Source organism: Dendrobates tinctorius, unplaced genomic scaffold (assembly GCF_039654945.1).
Source record: "Dendrobates tinctorius isolate UK_male_01 unplaced genomic scaffold, ASM3965494v1 ptg000016l, whole genome shotgun sequence".
NCBI classification, from domain to species: Eukaryota; Metazoa; Chordata; class Amphibia; order Anura; family Dendrobatidae; genus Dendrobates; species Dendrobates tinctorius.
The window spans coordinates 45,968,426-45,985,000 of record NW_027361684.1 but is presented as its reverse complement, the minus strand read 5'-3'; the positions used below and the strand labels follow the sequence as shown (position 1 = coordinate 45,985,000).

The 16,575-nt window shown below is 40.4% G+C and overlaps 1 protein-coding gene across 1 annotated transcript in view; it reads right to left on the bottom strand.

The window, feature by feature from the left end:
* The window catches only part of LOC141080527 (caspase-1-A-like), a 27,334-nt gene extending 11,288 nt beyond the window's left edge, over positions 1 to 16,046 (bottom strand). The window contains exons 1-2 of the mRNA XM_073565785.1: positions 15,951 to 16,046; positions 9,335 to 9,595 (exon numbers count right to left, since the gene is read on the bottom strand). Of these exons, the coding sequence (XP_073421886.1) occupies positions 9,335 to 9,595; positions 15,951 to 15,957 (268 nt within the window). The 5' untranslated portion in view covers positions 15,958 to 16,046. The remainder of the gene's footprint in view (positions 1 to 9,334; positions 9,596 to 15,950) is intronic.
* Between the last annotated feature and the right edge of the window lie 529 nt (positions 16,047 to 16,575).

Below are 16,575 nucleotides of genomic sequence, written 5' to 3'. Positions count from 1 at the left end.
TGCTAGAGAGCATTGGGATGATCCAGAGGAGTTTTGGGAGAATGTCCTATGGTCTGATGAAACCAAACTGGAACTGTTTGGTAGAAACACAACTTGTCGTGTTTGGAGGAAAAAGAATACTGAGTTGCATCCATCAAACACCATACCTACTGTAAAGCATGGTGGTGGAAACATCATGCTTTGGGGCTGTTTCTCTGAAAAGGGGCCAGGACGACTGATCCGGGTACATGAAAGAATGAATGGGGCCATGTATCGTGAGATTTTGAGTGCAAACCTCCTTCCATCAGCAAGGGCATTGAAGATGAAACGTGGCTGGGTCTTTCAACATGACAATGATCCAAAGCACACCGCCAGGGCAACGAAGGAGTGGCTTCGTAAGAAGCATTTCAAGGTCATGGAGTGGCCTAGCCAGTCTCCAGATCTCAACCCTATAGAAAACATTTGGAGGGAGTTGAAAGTCCGTGTTGCCAAGCGAAAAGCCAAAAACATCACTGCTCTAGAGGAGATCTGCATGGAGGAATGGGCCAACATACCAACAACAGTGTGTGGCAACCTTGTGAAGACTTACAGAAAACGTTTGACCTCTGTCATTGCCAACAAAGGATATATCACAAAGTATTGAGATGAAATTTTGTTTCTGACCAAATACTTATTTTCCACCATAATATGCAAATAAAATGAAAAAAAACCAGACTGTGATTTTCTGGATTTTTTTTTCTCAGTTTGTCTCCCATAGTTGAGGTCTACCTATGATGTAAATTACAGACGCCTCTCATCTTTTTAAGTGGTGGAACTTGCACTATGGCTGACTGACTAAATACTTTTTTGCCCCACTGTATATAACCTTGATTTAAAACAATAGGTAATTGTCTGGTGATCACTTCTGTTTAATGATGAAGAAAAAACTTTGGATGATCGATCATGAGGTATTCAGCAGCATGAATCCACTGATGTTTTGTGTTTATACCTCCCAGGACTTTGGAAATTTATAACAAGGAACTATGGTTATATATCATCTGACTGTGCATTTGGACGAGGATTCTACGCATGGCAAGACCTGGATGGAGATTCATCATCATTTATTTATATTTTTATATCATTTATTTTTTGTTTATTTGTTGTAATTTTGTTTTCTATTAAATTTTTATCAAGGATTTTATTAGTCGCTGGGAGGAGGTGTGTGGTAGTTGCTCCTCTTCTTTGATGCAATTATTAATTGAACACAACTCCAAAGCTATCACAGATCTTGATAAAAGTATAGATGATTTGGAATGCAAGTTCATCTGATAAAATGGCGTGCTATGAATCTCGGATTGAGAAAAATTTGGATGCCTGTGTCAGTAAGATCCATAAGACACAGTCTGCTAAATTACAAAGGGACAGTAAGGACTTTGCAAGTGGGAACGTTTATTTTTGGAGAAAATATAATACCTATACTCCTAGGATGCAGGAGGCACCTTCAGTGAGTTCTCTTTCATCTGTAAGTGACTCGTCTGACTGGTCTACCACATCCATGACAACAAGGTCTGGATCTCGTCCTAAAAGAGTGAGAGACGTGAATTTCCACCCTTATAAGAGGATGCAATTTAAATCACCTGAACGTAAGAGAAACAGCCATAAGGTAATTAATTTAAGTTCTTATCAGTTAACTGATGCTGATTTGTCTTTATTGAGGCTTAACATTTTCTCCAAAATCCAACTTTAACACATTTGTGGCAATCAAGGACCTGCATTTATTTGGTAGGTCCCTGATATTTAAGAAATATTTTTTTGATTCTCACCTGCAAAACTTATTCCCTACAGAAGAGGAGCAACTAGCACTTCAAGACCTCGAGGATCTATCTACAGAACATGCCCTTGGTGAGGGAGGTAAGATCCCCCCATCTATCCGTATTAAATCTAAGAAATTCCCCCCTCTCACAGCCTGCGCAGCTGTTGATTTGTTTGTGCAGGTGGTAACTAGGGATTTCTTGGACATCCCGAAGGGGGTGGGTAGAGATAACCTCAGTCGTGAGGAACGTGGTAGATTGGATGTTCTGAAGGGGCTTCCTGATATTGTTTTGAAACCAGCTGACAAAGGGGGAAATATTGTCATATGGCCGAGGTCCCTCTATGAGCAGGAGGCGCTGAGGCAACTTAATGACAAGGCTTGCTACAAGCGTCTGACATTTAATCCCCTTTTGTCTTTTACATCAAGATTAACAAAAATTTTGAATTTGGCTGTTCAAAATTGTGTTATTACAAAAGATCTAGCTTTGGCCCTCCAGGTACATGAACCAACTATCTCTACTCTATACTTGCTACCGAAGGTTCATAAGAGCCTCGAAGCCCCTCCAGGACGTCCAATTATTTCCGGCACAGGTAACTTTTTGGAAAAAGTGAATCGCTGGATAGATTCGAAACTACAACCCCTTGTTGAGAGTTTACCATCATTTATCCTGGATACAGGGGAGTTCCTTAGACGGATAGATGGCCTCCACGTTAGTCAAGACATGATGCTGGTGACAGGTGATGTTGAATCCCTGTACACCAGCATCAAACATACAGATGGGTTGGCAGCCACCCGTTATTTTCTTAATATGTCAAATTTGCCAGGTGAGATAATTTCTTTAATTCTTGAGTTGCTTGACTTTTCCTTGACACATAATTTTTTCACGTTTATAGGGTCCTTCTACCTGCAGCTCCAGGGTACTGCTATGGGGGCTTCTTTTGCCCCCGCGTATGCCAATCTATTCCTGGGGCTGTGGGAGAGGGACCTCCCACTGTCAGATCAATGTCTGTCGATGGACCGCATCCCCTTTTGGGTGCGGTACATCGACGACATATTCATGATCTGGCAGGGAAACTCTACACAACTTTGTGAATTTATGACGGGGATAAACTCAAATGACAGAAATATTCACATCACATACAACTATGATGCAAATAAGATTAGTTTTCTTGATGTCACAATATGGAGGGATGTGGATAATAAATTACAAACCAGCATTTTTAGGAAGGAGACAGCTTCCAATATGCTGTTGCATGCCACTTCTGCACATCCTAAACATATGAACAATTCTGCTCCGGTGGGGCAGTTCCTGCGGTTACGCAGGATCTGCTCTACCGAGCAAGATTTTGATCTGCAGGCAAGGGATCTTGCTGATAGGTCTCGGGAAAGAGGATATAGTGGACGAGCAATTAAAAGAGCATTTAATTGTGCTAAATGGTCTACACGCCATTCTCTTCTTTATAAGAAGAGGGAGACGAAATTAGACAATAAAGTAAGGTTTATAACTGATTATAATGCACAATTTGCCCGCATGAAAGACTGTCTTAAACGGGCCTGGCCTATTCTCCAGACCGATCCCGTTTTAAATCAGTTTCTCCCACCTATGCCGAGTGTTACCATCAGACGATCAAGAAACCTTCGGGATCATCTTGTTCGTTGTTGTTATCAAAAAGAATTGAAAACTACATTTCTTGATGCCGGCCATCCTGGGAGTGGCTGTACTCCTTGTGGCCGATGTGTCGCCTGCCCCAACATTGACCGTACTAACCGTTTTTTTAATTCTTCAGGAAGTAGAATATATGACATCAGAAGCCATATCACGTGTACGACACGTTATGTGGTATATTTTGCTGTGTGCCCATGCAATTTGATATATATTGGGATGACCACTCGGCAATTGAAAACACGTGTTCGCGAGCATGTGTTGGGGATACAGGCGGCAGTTGACCATGAGGACTTGGCCACTCTCAGGACGTTGCCTAGGCATTTTAAGCTCAAACACGATTGTGATAGTTCATTACTTCGTGTGAGGGGCATTGATATTATCAAACCTGGCATACGGGGTGGAAATTTGACTAAAAGGTTATTACAAGTTGAAACCCGCTGGATTTGGTCCTTGGATACAGTACACCCGAAAGGACTTAATGAGGCTATTAGCTTTGCCCCATTATTGTGACCACTGTATGCGGCTTGACATTTGACCATTCTTGGTTCATGTGCTTTGTTTTTAAAATTGTGTTTTAATTTTTTTATTTAGTGTGGTGTCCACTGATGTTTTGTGTTTATACCTCCCATGACTTTGGAAATTTATAACAAGGAACTATGGTTATATATCATCTGACTGTGCATTTGGGCGAGGATTCTACACATGGCAAGACCTGGATGTAGATTCATCATCATTTATTTATATTTTTATATCATTTATTTTTTGTTTATTTGTTGTAATTTTGTTTTCTATTAAATTTTTATTGTTTTTATTTTCCTTATTATTTCTGTATAGGAGAGCTATGTGGATTGTGTCTCTTGAGTTAGTATTTGATTATGATTATTACATGACTGTGATATGTATGCTGCTACCATGAAAAACATATATTCCATAGTTTGATGTTTTTGTAATCTTGTTTTATTATTTTTAGTATATAATTATTTTTTTCTCCCCCCCCTTTCATTTTTTTTCCCCCCTTTTTTTCTTTCTTGGTTATGATTTATGTGATGATATTCTCCATTTTTGTTTTATTGTGTGTATCCTCTTCACACTTGCGGTTTAATTATTCTGTTGGTGTGTTCACCATTAAAGGATTGCTGCATGTCTTTTATTTCCCCTAGCGGCTCATGTTGCTCTGGCACGCATGTGTGCCGCTGCTCCCCACACGCTCGGCGGCTCTCGGCATCTTTGTTGCCTGGTGACAGGTAACGTGACTGTGACGTCACCGGTCATGTGATGCCGACGCCGCCCCGTGTCCGGGTTGCCGCGGCGACGCCTGCGTCACAGTGGGAGGACGTGACGCGCTACAGGAATAAGCAGTGTGAGGCACTTTTTTGTCCATGTTTGCCCTGGTAACGTGGCGTTATTTTGGGCAGATCTTTCTAACTTCTGTGATATGTAGCTTTGATGATTCAATAGTAGCGGGGATGTTATCGCTACATTAGTGCCCTTGCAGATAGGTCTTGAACCCTCTGGTTAAGCATGCAGTCCTGACACTTGACATTAAACGTGTGATCATGCAGCGCTCCTTTGATATGATATATTATATATATGGTGGGCAATTGTTGTTTTTTGTCTATATTAGTAAATTTTGGTGTCATGATTATGATTATTTGACGTTTCTCTTGTTATAAGTCCATGAGGAGTTAGTTAGTTATCCATCTCCATGGCGACATATGTCACTTCCTGGGAAGGTCTTATAGATGTATCACATGATTGGCTCATTAGATTCCACAATTTCATTGGTGGTTTCCCATTTTAAATACTTCCCACTTCCTTTACCCCTTGAGAAAGGCCATCTGGCCGAAACGTACGTTGGGGAGGGTACACCTGGGCAGACCCACATCACTGGCCAGTCAGAGAGGTAATATTATGCAGCAATTTACTTTGTGTTTTTTGTAATATATTTTGCATATATTGTGTGTGTAGTAGGTGGGGGTCCATTATTGGGAGTAGTGATACCTATACACCATATGCATATACCTTGGCTGGTTGTTCCATGGGATATATGTAGGATTTTGAAAATTCATTATGTACTGTTATAACTATATGTCCCGGCGTCTTTAGTCCTTTGGTGTGTGTTGGAAGATGACATGGACAACGATATATATCATAGGAATCACTGAACTTTATATTGAATTTATGAGAGCTGAATAATTCCAGGAACTCTATTCATGAGATAAACCAGATGCAAGACTATGTACATGAGAAGGCCTACGTTCCTGTGTGATGTCTTTTGTTTTAGACATAAGATAAAAGTGCATCTGCATACGAAATGAATACTGGCCTTCCAACATAATAGAAGATACAGGTGTAAATTGTGGAGGTCGTGAATGAATAGCCTCTATCCTGTTTGTGACCTATGGTTATCTACATACGTACACAGCTCCTGTGGGTTTCCATTATGAACCAGTGTTCCTGAGATAGACATCCTGTCTCCGGCCTATGGATATGTATATTTATACACAATGTCTGTGGTGCTTGGATGATTAACTATTATTCATCAGATGGACATCTAGTCTTGGCCTAAACTGAATACCCTCAGGCCTTTTGACACCAGGACTTTATGCTAAATACAAGGACGCCATCTACAGGAAAATGTTGAATACTGCAGCCAATGACAGTGTTCCTATTACAGGAAGATGATTGGATATTTGCTACAGAAGATACCGGAAGAAGGGTGGAGTCATGGGTTGTATGTGGGTGTGAATGTGAAATCTGGGTATAAATGAAGGAAGAATCAAGGCAATCTCACTCTCTCTCTCTCATTATTGCCATGAAGAACCATTGCTAAGTATACTTGTATTACATAGATATTTGTATTGGTATTTATCTAATTCTAGGACATTGAAGAAAGGTTTTATTGTTATATTATTGTTTGAATTGTCTTATTACTATTTTATTTTACTTGTCATTAAATATCTTTGTCATTCTCCCAAACTTGAGTTATTGATTATATAGGAAATATTCAGGAAGGAAAATCACCTCCAACATTTGGGCTCTAGTCTGTACACAAGGACAAATGGAATTATCAACTAACATCAAGCTAGCAGTACAAGCTATTTATGATGGACAATGGCCATTTGAATGGTTGTCTCAAGCTACTACAGTGTTACCTGAACTCATGAGCTGTACACATTCAAAATGGTGGGTGAACGCATGGGTTGGGTGCAACAACTATGACTTTGAGAAATGCTATGCCTCTTCATTTATTCCATATACTAATTCACCTTTAGAGCTCATACATAAAGTTAGTTCAATAGGTATTTTAACTGGAGATTCTACATTACTACACCCTAGATTAGAGCATCCTCAAGTAATTCGGAGAAATGGAAAGTGGAAACAGGTTGACATTTCTCTTTGCATAGAAAGGAATCATCATGTTCTATGTACGCCAGGACAGTTTAGGTTAGTTGAAGACTAATGCTGGAATAATTCATCCACTTGTATTCTAGATGGGGAATCAATCTCAAAAGACATAGCACCAATCTTCTATCTAGGGCATCAAAGAGCTTGTTTCTTTCTCCTAAATACCGCCAATGTATCTATAACAACACAACATTGTTATGTAATGACATCTGTAGCTAGGGGAGCATGGTGCACTCTTAGTGGAGTTACAAAAATTAAGACAACTAACTGGGATTATGTAATTCCTACTATTGCTAATCTGTCAATTGATCTGAAATACCACACTCCAGTTAATTTGCAAGCCTTAGAATGGGAAAAGAACTTGGAGAATGGTTGGTAAAATTTAATAGGGATGAATATTTGTTGATGAAGCTTAATCAAGAAAAGGCCAATGCCACAATTCTATTACATCATGACCAAAATGAACTAAAGGAAGTTACCCATCTGTTAGAAAATAATGCTAAGGGTTATTGGTGGGAGGTAATATTTGGTCATTCAAATGCGGCAAATGGCATACTGAATTATTTAATCCACCCGATTGTTATATTGCGTATTGTTTCTGTAATTTTAATCCTTTTACAAGTCTATATGTGCTGTGTTACCCGGTACCTATATAGGAAGATTCAGAGCTTAACTGTGAAAGGACAAGCCAATGTCAAAATTGCATCATGTGTCACGGATGTACAAATTCCCATCGAATTAAAGGAAATTGTAATATGTGAGAACTGTGGCAGAAGAGGGCACAGTAAAAAAGGTTGTTTGATTCCAAAACGAAACCTATAGGTAATTCCTAGTAAGGAATTGGTATCCTATCACAAATTATAAAATTGCTTGTTTTCTATATGATTTTTGTGTGATGTAATGATTATATGTATAATATGATGTATTTTTTTTCCATGCCTCCTTCAATGTCCTAATAGAAATCAAGCTATAGCAAAGTTATTTTTTTTTCTTCTTTGGAGTGAATGTTGGCAGCTAATGAGTGAGTGTATCAAGACTCCTTGCCCTAAGAAGAATCAACCACAGTGGTGAAGAGGATTCTGGATTTGTGGCCTCCTAACAGTTGTGTGTCATTCAGACACAAAGGGGGGTATGTTGGAAGATGACATGGACAACGATATATATCATAGGAATCACTGAACTTTATATTGAATTTATGAGAGCTGAATAATTCCAGGACTCTATTCATGAGATAAACCAGATGCAAGACTATGTACATGAGAAGGCCTACGTTCCTGTGTGATGTCTTTTGTTTTAGACATAAGATAAAAGTGCATCTGCATACGAAATGAATACTGGCCTTCCAACATAATAGAAGATACAGGTGTAAATTGTGGAGGTCGTGAATGAATAGCCTCTATCCTGTTTGTGACCTATGGTTATCTACATACGTACACAGCTCCGGTGGGTTTCCATTACGAACAAGTGTTCCTGAGATAGACATCCTGTCTCCGGCCTATGGATATGTATATTGATACACAATGTCTGTGGTGCTTGGATGATTAACTATTATTCATCAGATGGACATCTAGTCTTGGCCTAAACTAAATACCCTCAGGCCTTTTGACACCAGGACTTTATGCTAAATACAAGGACGCCATCTACAGGAAAATGTTGAATACTGCAGCCAATGACAGTGTTCCTATTACAGGAAGATGATTGGATATTTGCCACAGAAGATACCGGAAGAAGGGTGGAGTCATGGGTTGTATGTGGGTGTGAATGTGAAATCTGGGTATAAATGAAGGAAGAATCAAGGCAATCTTTCTCACTCTCTCTCTCATTATTGCCATGAAGAACCATTGCTAAGTATACTTGTATTACATAGATATTTGTATTGGTATTTATCTAATTCTAGGACATTAAAGAAAGGTTTTATTGTTATATTATTGTTTGAATTGTCTTATTACTATTTTATTTTACTTGTCATTAAATATCTTTGTCATTCTCCCAAACTTGAGTTATTGATTATATAGGAAATATTCAGGAAGGAAAATCACCTCCAACAGTGTGCTCTATTCTTTGCCCATGTACCTTTTTTTGGTCATTATGACTCTTATCTCACTGTGTCCTGTACCTTTGATTGTTTTCAATAAAACTATTTTTGTATTTTTGTAAATTTTTGCACTGGACTTTTCTTCGCTATTTTTTCCTATATATTCTATATTTAAGTATTGCGATAGTCCTATTATGTCCACTTACACACCCATTTTTTTAGTACTATATAGTTATATATTTATTATATTGGTATAAATGGGTTTTTCTTCTATGAAACTATTATGTTAAGCAGCATGGCAGTGTAGTTTTTCCTGCACAAGCATGCTTGGGATTGTCTGGGAGCATTACACCTCAATTATTTTAAATGAGGATTAATGGAGTCATTATCAGGCAATAGCGTCATTATGGTGTCATTGCCATAATAATGCAATGTACTACAATTACATATTTACCTGTTATTCCCAAGGCTTCACTAAGTGGCAGATCCTTTTCCCTGATTTTTTGGAGTAGTATCTTACAGCTCTGGTCTCCTTTCTTTATCACGATATCAATCAGTGTTCGACATTTGTCTCTGCGCTCCGGGAAAGCTTCCTGGATATGTTCCACCTCTGCATCCCTTAGTACCTTTATACAAAGCAAATCATCTAGCAACTCTTGTAGAAGTGCTAAACTGCATCGTTCTACTAACTGAGGACGGATGATTCTGAGTTTATCTGGAGAATAGAATTCAAAATGAAAGAACGTTAGAGGAACAGATCATTGTTATCCACACATGTAATAATATGCCAAAACTTTCAAGCAAATATCTTATGGCATAATGGCTAAAACATTGTCTACACAAGCCATCAGAAGACGTTTGCATGATATTGGGCTACAAGTGTTCCACTGACCTCACGCCCTGACTCTCAAAGGATATCATAATGCAGAGCAAGAGGGCAATGGAGGCTGGATTGGAGGTCTATCCTCTTCAGCAATGAGATTGGTATACAGATCACATGGGCATCACAGAAGAGTCATTACCAATGGAATATCATTCTGATCCTACGCTGGAGATTATGGTGTGGAGTGACATAATGTACGGTTAGCCAGATCCCTCCAGTCTTTATTCCAGGTACATTAACAGCTTGCGATTACACCAATTTAGTCATGGAACCAGTTGACTGCCAATTGTCCAAAGTGTCAAAAGAGATGTTTTTCAACACAATGCCACTGTGCATGTTGCTTTTACTACTGTGAGAAGCCAGTGTGTCCAAAGAGTTGTGCCATGGTCTGCAGCATCTCTCGACTTGTCTCCCATCGAGAGCACATCTGGGACTTCATTGGTCATCAGTTGCAAAGGGAGCTGCCAGAAGAGAATCTTGATGATTTGCCAACGTACACTCAGGGAGACAGAACATCTCCCAGACAGCCATTAATAACCTCATTGATAATATATATATATTGTGAGGCAGTGACCGGTGTCACATACGAGAGTTGCTGTGTGTCCCCCAGGATGCGCACAAAAGCATATTGAGGCAGTGGGAGTGCATTGCAGCAACAGGCATAGCTGTGATTGCAGTGCAAAATAAAAGTAAGAATTGGTCTTTGGCAAGCTATTTGCTCAAGGCAGACTTAAGGAAAACCTGCCATGGGTTTTTATTTCTGAACTGGACTACAGGATAGTAGTGGGGCTTTTTTCCCCGGCCGAGCTTTCTGTGTGGCCTACAGCCACAGGTTCCCTGTAAAAACCCCTGCAGCAGTGGGTTGGGTGTGTCAGTTTTGGTTTGCAAGCGTGCAGAGCGGAAGGCTCTGCAGAACTTAACCTGTGTGAGGTAACACAGAGCCAAGCGGAGCCAAAAAACCTGGCACCCCTCAGCATACACGGCAGTGCAGTAACCTATGGCAACCGGTCCCTGTTATGGACTATCTTGTTGTCCTGGCTGCGATCCGGTTCTAGTGTAAGTTTTCTTTGGACATTAAAAGAATTGGCTTGATCTTTCCTGGGTCACTGCCTGTCTGTCACACTGCACCAACCCCGCTGCACCACAATATATATATATCTACACACAGCAGGTGAAAGAATTATTGAACACAACACCAAGTCTCTAAGTACATATATTTCTAAAGGTGCTATTGACATTAAATTCTCACAAAATGTTGGTAACTACTCATCCAATCCACACAGGCAAAGAAATGAAACCACACACACGTCCATAAATTAAGTTATGTGTAATAATGAGAAATGACATAGGAAAAAGATATTGAACACACTTACTGAAATTTGTTTAATACTTCATACAAAAGCCTTTGCTGGTGATGACAGCTTCATGACGCTTCCGGATGCAGAAACTAGTTGCATGCATTCTTCCACACAAACATTCTTCAAATCCTGACACTTTCGTGGGCTACTTTTATGAACTCTGAGGTTTAGTTCCTTCCATAAATTTTCTATTGGATTCACATGCATTGATTGTCTGGGCTATTCTAGCAGCTTAATTTTCTTTTTCTGAAACCAATTGAGAGTTTAAATGGCTGTGTGTTTGTGATTATTGTCTTCCTGAAATTTATACCCTAATTTCATCTTCATCATCTTGGTGGATGGCAGCAGTGTTCTTAGCAAAAATGTCTTGGTACATTTGTCCATTCGTCCTTCCTTCAATTACAAGAAGCATGCTATGCTGTATGCTGATAGGCTCACACCATGAGGATCCCACCTCCAAACTTCACCGTTGGTAGGATGTTTTAACATGGTGTGTATTATGGCATCCAAAGAGATCAATTTATGTCTCATCTGATGACTATATTCTCCCAGTATTTCACAGGCTGGTCTAAATGTTGTTGACCAAACTTTAAACACACTTGAACATGCTTTTTGTTCAGTAATGGAGTTTTGTGTGGTGAGCGTGTGTCATGTGTCTGAGTTCAAACCATTGATCATGTGCTTTGTGGTCGGCTTCTTTATCTGCTGAGTCAAAGCAGTTACACCTTTTCTCCTGGTGTTTATTGTCCGTTAACCTTGCTTTAGCCTTTTTAGGTTTAATAGGTGTTTTTATTTATCTACTCTATCACCTTTTGGGTGCGGCTATATATACTTTCCCACTGCTATTTCCTGCTGGTGATATTCTCATTTAGATGTCCAGCCATACTGCCGTGGTGTATGCCAGTCAGTGAAACACCAACTAGGATTTATATGTTTGCTGATTATGCTTTTCACCCTGCACCTATCTTCGGTTCCTTGTTTAGGAAGTATGTGGCATACTCTCTAGCAGTACATACCTTATTTTTTCATTTTGTATCTGTTTGTTTTAACTCACTCTGGCATCTCTATCTCAGCACACCTCCACTTATGTAGGTAAATTGAACTCTGCACTGCCCTCTATTTCCTTAGGAGGAACGTGAAGCACCGGACAGCCTTTAACAAAGAATAGGTCTGAGCTGCCATCGTTTTGTCTGTTTTTGGGGCTATACTAGCCCACATAGGAACCACTAGGGACTGCGGGTTCAGAATCTGTAGTCTGTACAGGAATCAGCTGGGTCAGTTGCACTTTCTAGTGTGTTACCTATTTTTCCGTGTGAGTTGTTATACAATCTTAATGGCGTGCATTACTTATTGTTTTCTGTGAAGCAATTGCACTTACGGATTCCAGGTATTTCTGTAGCTCTCCACAGGTGGACTTTGGCACTTGGACTACTCTTCTGATAATTCTTTTCACTCCACTGTCTGAAATCTTGCGGGGAGCACCTGGTGGTGGCCGGTTTATGGTAAAATTATATTCTTTCCACTTCTGGATTATTGCCCAAACAGTGCTGACTCTTCTGTAAATGCCATCAGTATGTTGTGCAACAATAAGGTTGTGAATGTATTGAGACAGCTTGCTGATTTTACTCATCATAATATGTTTCTAGTGTGTTATTCTGGTAATGAGACCCTTTTTTATAGGCCACAAGTTGAACTAGCTATTATTCTTCACTAAGTGGCAAGATTGCTTTCTATTAACTGATAGATTTCAGCTAATGTCACGACTTTCCATGGCTTTTGCACCATTCTTTCTTCATGTGTTCAATAGTTTTTCCTCTTTGTCATTTCTCATTATTTCACACAACTTAATTTATGAACATCTATGGTTTGATTTTATTTGCCTGTGTGGATTGGATGGGTTGTTTCCGACATCTGATGAGAATTTCATGTCCATAGCACCTTTAGAAATATATTTGCTTAGAAAATTGATAGCGTGTTCAATATTTATTTTACGTGCTGTATATATATATATATATATATATATACACCTGCAAAGAAAATAACTTTACTATTTTTTTGCATGTTTTAAGTGTATAAAAGACCAGCAACAAACAAGTGTATTTCTACGTGTAGTGTTTATATTTAATGCTGAATAAATCAACTTAGTTACCAGGTATAATCTAGAGCAGTCCTCAGGACTGCAGCAGCAGAGACAAGGGTGTGCAGGACAGGAAGGGCACAGACAAAATCGTGGTCAGATGGTCTTAGGTCAGGACAGGCAGCATGAGAGCAGAAGACATAGTGGTCAGGTTAGAAGCGGGGAGGTCAGACAGGATGGGAAAACTAGCTAGGTCGGTAACGGGAACCAGATTACAAAAATGAGCATGAACATTGATTACTAGGTAGAGATCTAATGTTTGAGCAAGGAGTGGTGGGAGGAGCTGTCTCATTTGAAGCCTGCTGGCATCGGATAAGCTGCGTAACCTAATCTCTGTAGGACACAGCACAGTTAAAATGCTGTAGAGACCAACAATGCCCTCCTAGGGATATGTGCACACGTAGTTTTGAGAGCTGCGGATTTTAGCCCACGGATTTGTAAAAATCCGCAGGTCAAAAGTTCTGCGGTTTACCTGCGGATTAGCCTGCGGTTTCACACCTCACAATGGATAAGGTGTGAAACCGCAGCGGAATCTGCACAAAGAATTGACATGTTGCGGATTGTAAAGCGCGGAAAAATCCGCAGCATGTGCACAGCGTTTTTGGTTTGACCATTGAAAACAATGGTACTGTACAACGCAGCAGAAACTGCTGCGGACCTGCAGGGCCAGAAATGCTGTGGATCCGCAGCAGAATCCGCAGCGTGTGCACATAGCCTTAGGAAAACTGGAAGCAGCATGCATTACTAGTACTGCAGCGGAGGAAGCAAAGTCAGCAGAAAGGCCTACCACTAGGAGAAATCACATGGTGTGTGGGCCGACATTGAGGGGGCATGCATGTTTCCACCGTGACACTATCCCCCCTATGCCCTCTCCTTTTTTGGCCAAATTGTCGGAGGAACCTCTCGATAATAACAGGGGTGTGGATGCTCCCAGTGTTCTCCCAAGACCTCTCTTCGAGACAAAAGCCCTTCCTGTCCACCTAATATATCTCTTCCTCGACCTTCTTAGGCCTCTTTCACACTTCAGTTTTTTGCATCAGTCAAAATCCGCCAAAAGGACGGATGGCGGATCCGTTTTATTACTGATGACAACGGATGCCACCTGTCCGTTTTTTTGACGGATCCGACAAATGAAGAATTTTAAAGGAATCGCAGCCTGAGAGAGAGAGAATTTTTTTTTGTCCGGCACCCAGAAAGAATTTCGGGTTAAATGAGTGTCTGGAGGATCCGCCAGAGAAAAAAAACGTTGCAAGCTCCGTTTTGAAATCCTTGAGGATGGTGACAGACAGCAACTTTTGGCGGATCCTCAAAAAAAAAAACGGATGCAACGGACAGCAATCTGTCACAATCCGCCATTAATGGAAGTCAATGGGGAAAAAAAAACGGATCCTCAAAAGAAAATTGAGGATCCGGTTTTTTCAAAACCTGGCGGATTGTGACTGATTGTAAAAAACTGAAGTGTGAAAGAGGCCTTAGTGTCCAAAATGTCCTTTACCTCGAACATATCCAAAGTAACTCCAGCAACAAACGTAGGACTAGGGGAGCAAACGTTGGAGAACCGATTCAGGACTACAGGCTTCAAGAGAGAGACGTGGAAGGTATTCGGGATCCGCAGACTGGGTGGCAGCTTAAGTTGATAGGACAAAGGATTGACCGGAGAATCTTGACAGGATCAAAGTACCGAGGAGCAAACTTGTACGAAGGCACTTCCAGCCATATGTTCCAAGAAGATAACGAAACCTTATCTTCATGGTGATACTGAGGTGGCAAACCTCTCTTTTTATCTGAAAGTGTCTTCATCCAGGACATGGTCTTAAAGGGAATCTGTCCCCCTGCGCACTGCAGTTCTCTGCTCCGGAGCCGCGACGGGCAGGAATGAAGAGGAGGCCATCGCTGCAAGATGGGAGGCGCCGGACTGGACAGCGACTCCCTCCGGACCCGAACCAGACCGCCCCTGGGTGAGTATAATCTAACTCCTTTTTCTTCCCTTTCAGGGTACATCGGGGGCTTATCTACAGCATTACAGAATGCTGTAGATAAGCCCCTGATGGCGGTGGCCGCAGCTGATAGGCGAAAAATAGGGTGACAGATTCCCTTTAAGGAGAGAAGACTGATTTTGCTGCCAGATTTGAAGGAAGTCAATAGCTGAATAATGCACCAACTATTTTATATCAGACTTAAATAGCTTAAAAAACAAACAAAAACACATCCATATGCAGTAAAATAAACAGCATGGGAGAGGGCATGCTGTAGATTTTTTAACTCCAGCACATAAATTGTTCTGCCTATTTGACACAACTTACATGCAACGTATAGGGTGAAAGCTGCACGAAAACCCTTCTGTAATTCATGCAGATGTTACAGGAAATGTACTGAGACTTGTGACAACATCTGTGTATGGCCCCTTTTACATGGCAGTATTTTACTTGAGTTTCTGTACACCAAAATGATGAGTAAAACAGCAAAAGAGAAATATAGAGTGGTAATATTTACACCTCCTCAGTATTTTAGACCCACTAACCAAAATGTTGCCATGTGAAAGCAGCAACCACTTTCCCTCTCCCCTTATAGAACACATGCTTTCTCTCCTGAGCCTAGTATCCAGGTGTATGGCGAGGACAGGAAGAACATCTGTTGACTGACAGTTATTGAATGCATGTTAGTCTTTGGACTTCTAAACAGGATACGTTACCCTCCATTTAGAAAGGGGTAGCAGCAACGTCCAATCTGCAGCGCACAGCCGAGCCTTGTGTGTACAATGACCAGGAAGTAGGAAATACATTGTACATAATGTGGAACAGCGTGTCACCATCCACAAAGGTTTCACTTTTACAGGATTTCCTTACATGGACGGAAAAATGAAGGAGCCGAATTCTATCACTGTGAGATGGAACTACTAGTCATCGCCTCCATACACAGCTCTGCTCAGATCTGCGGTGGAGACTCCGCTATGTCATCTCAGAATGACTCAAACACAGAGGAATTAGAAAAGAAAGTAAATTCATTTATAAACTTTACTACTCAGGTCTCATGTGATTTCATTTTGACTGGACAACCCATGGCCAACAAGGTGATGTTTTTGTAATTTTTAAAATGTAAAAAATGAGAATATACTTTTTTGCCTAAAATACAAATGAAATGAGTCCTCTTTAACTTTAGCTCCTTTATTGATCAGTTTATCTTCAACTTGCTTAACTGTTGATAACAGTAATTTTGAGCAGGGGTGCACAATCTTTTACATGCCATTGTACTTGAAAAAACATGAATTACACTTGTAGTTGAAAAGCTGATGTGTGAATGAGGCCTAAAGCCGGGTG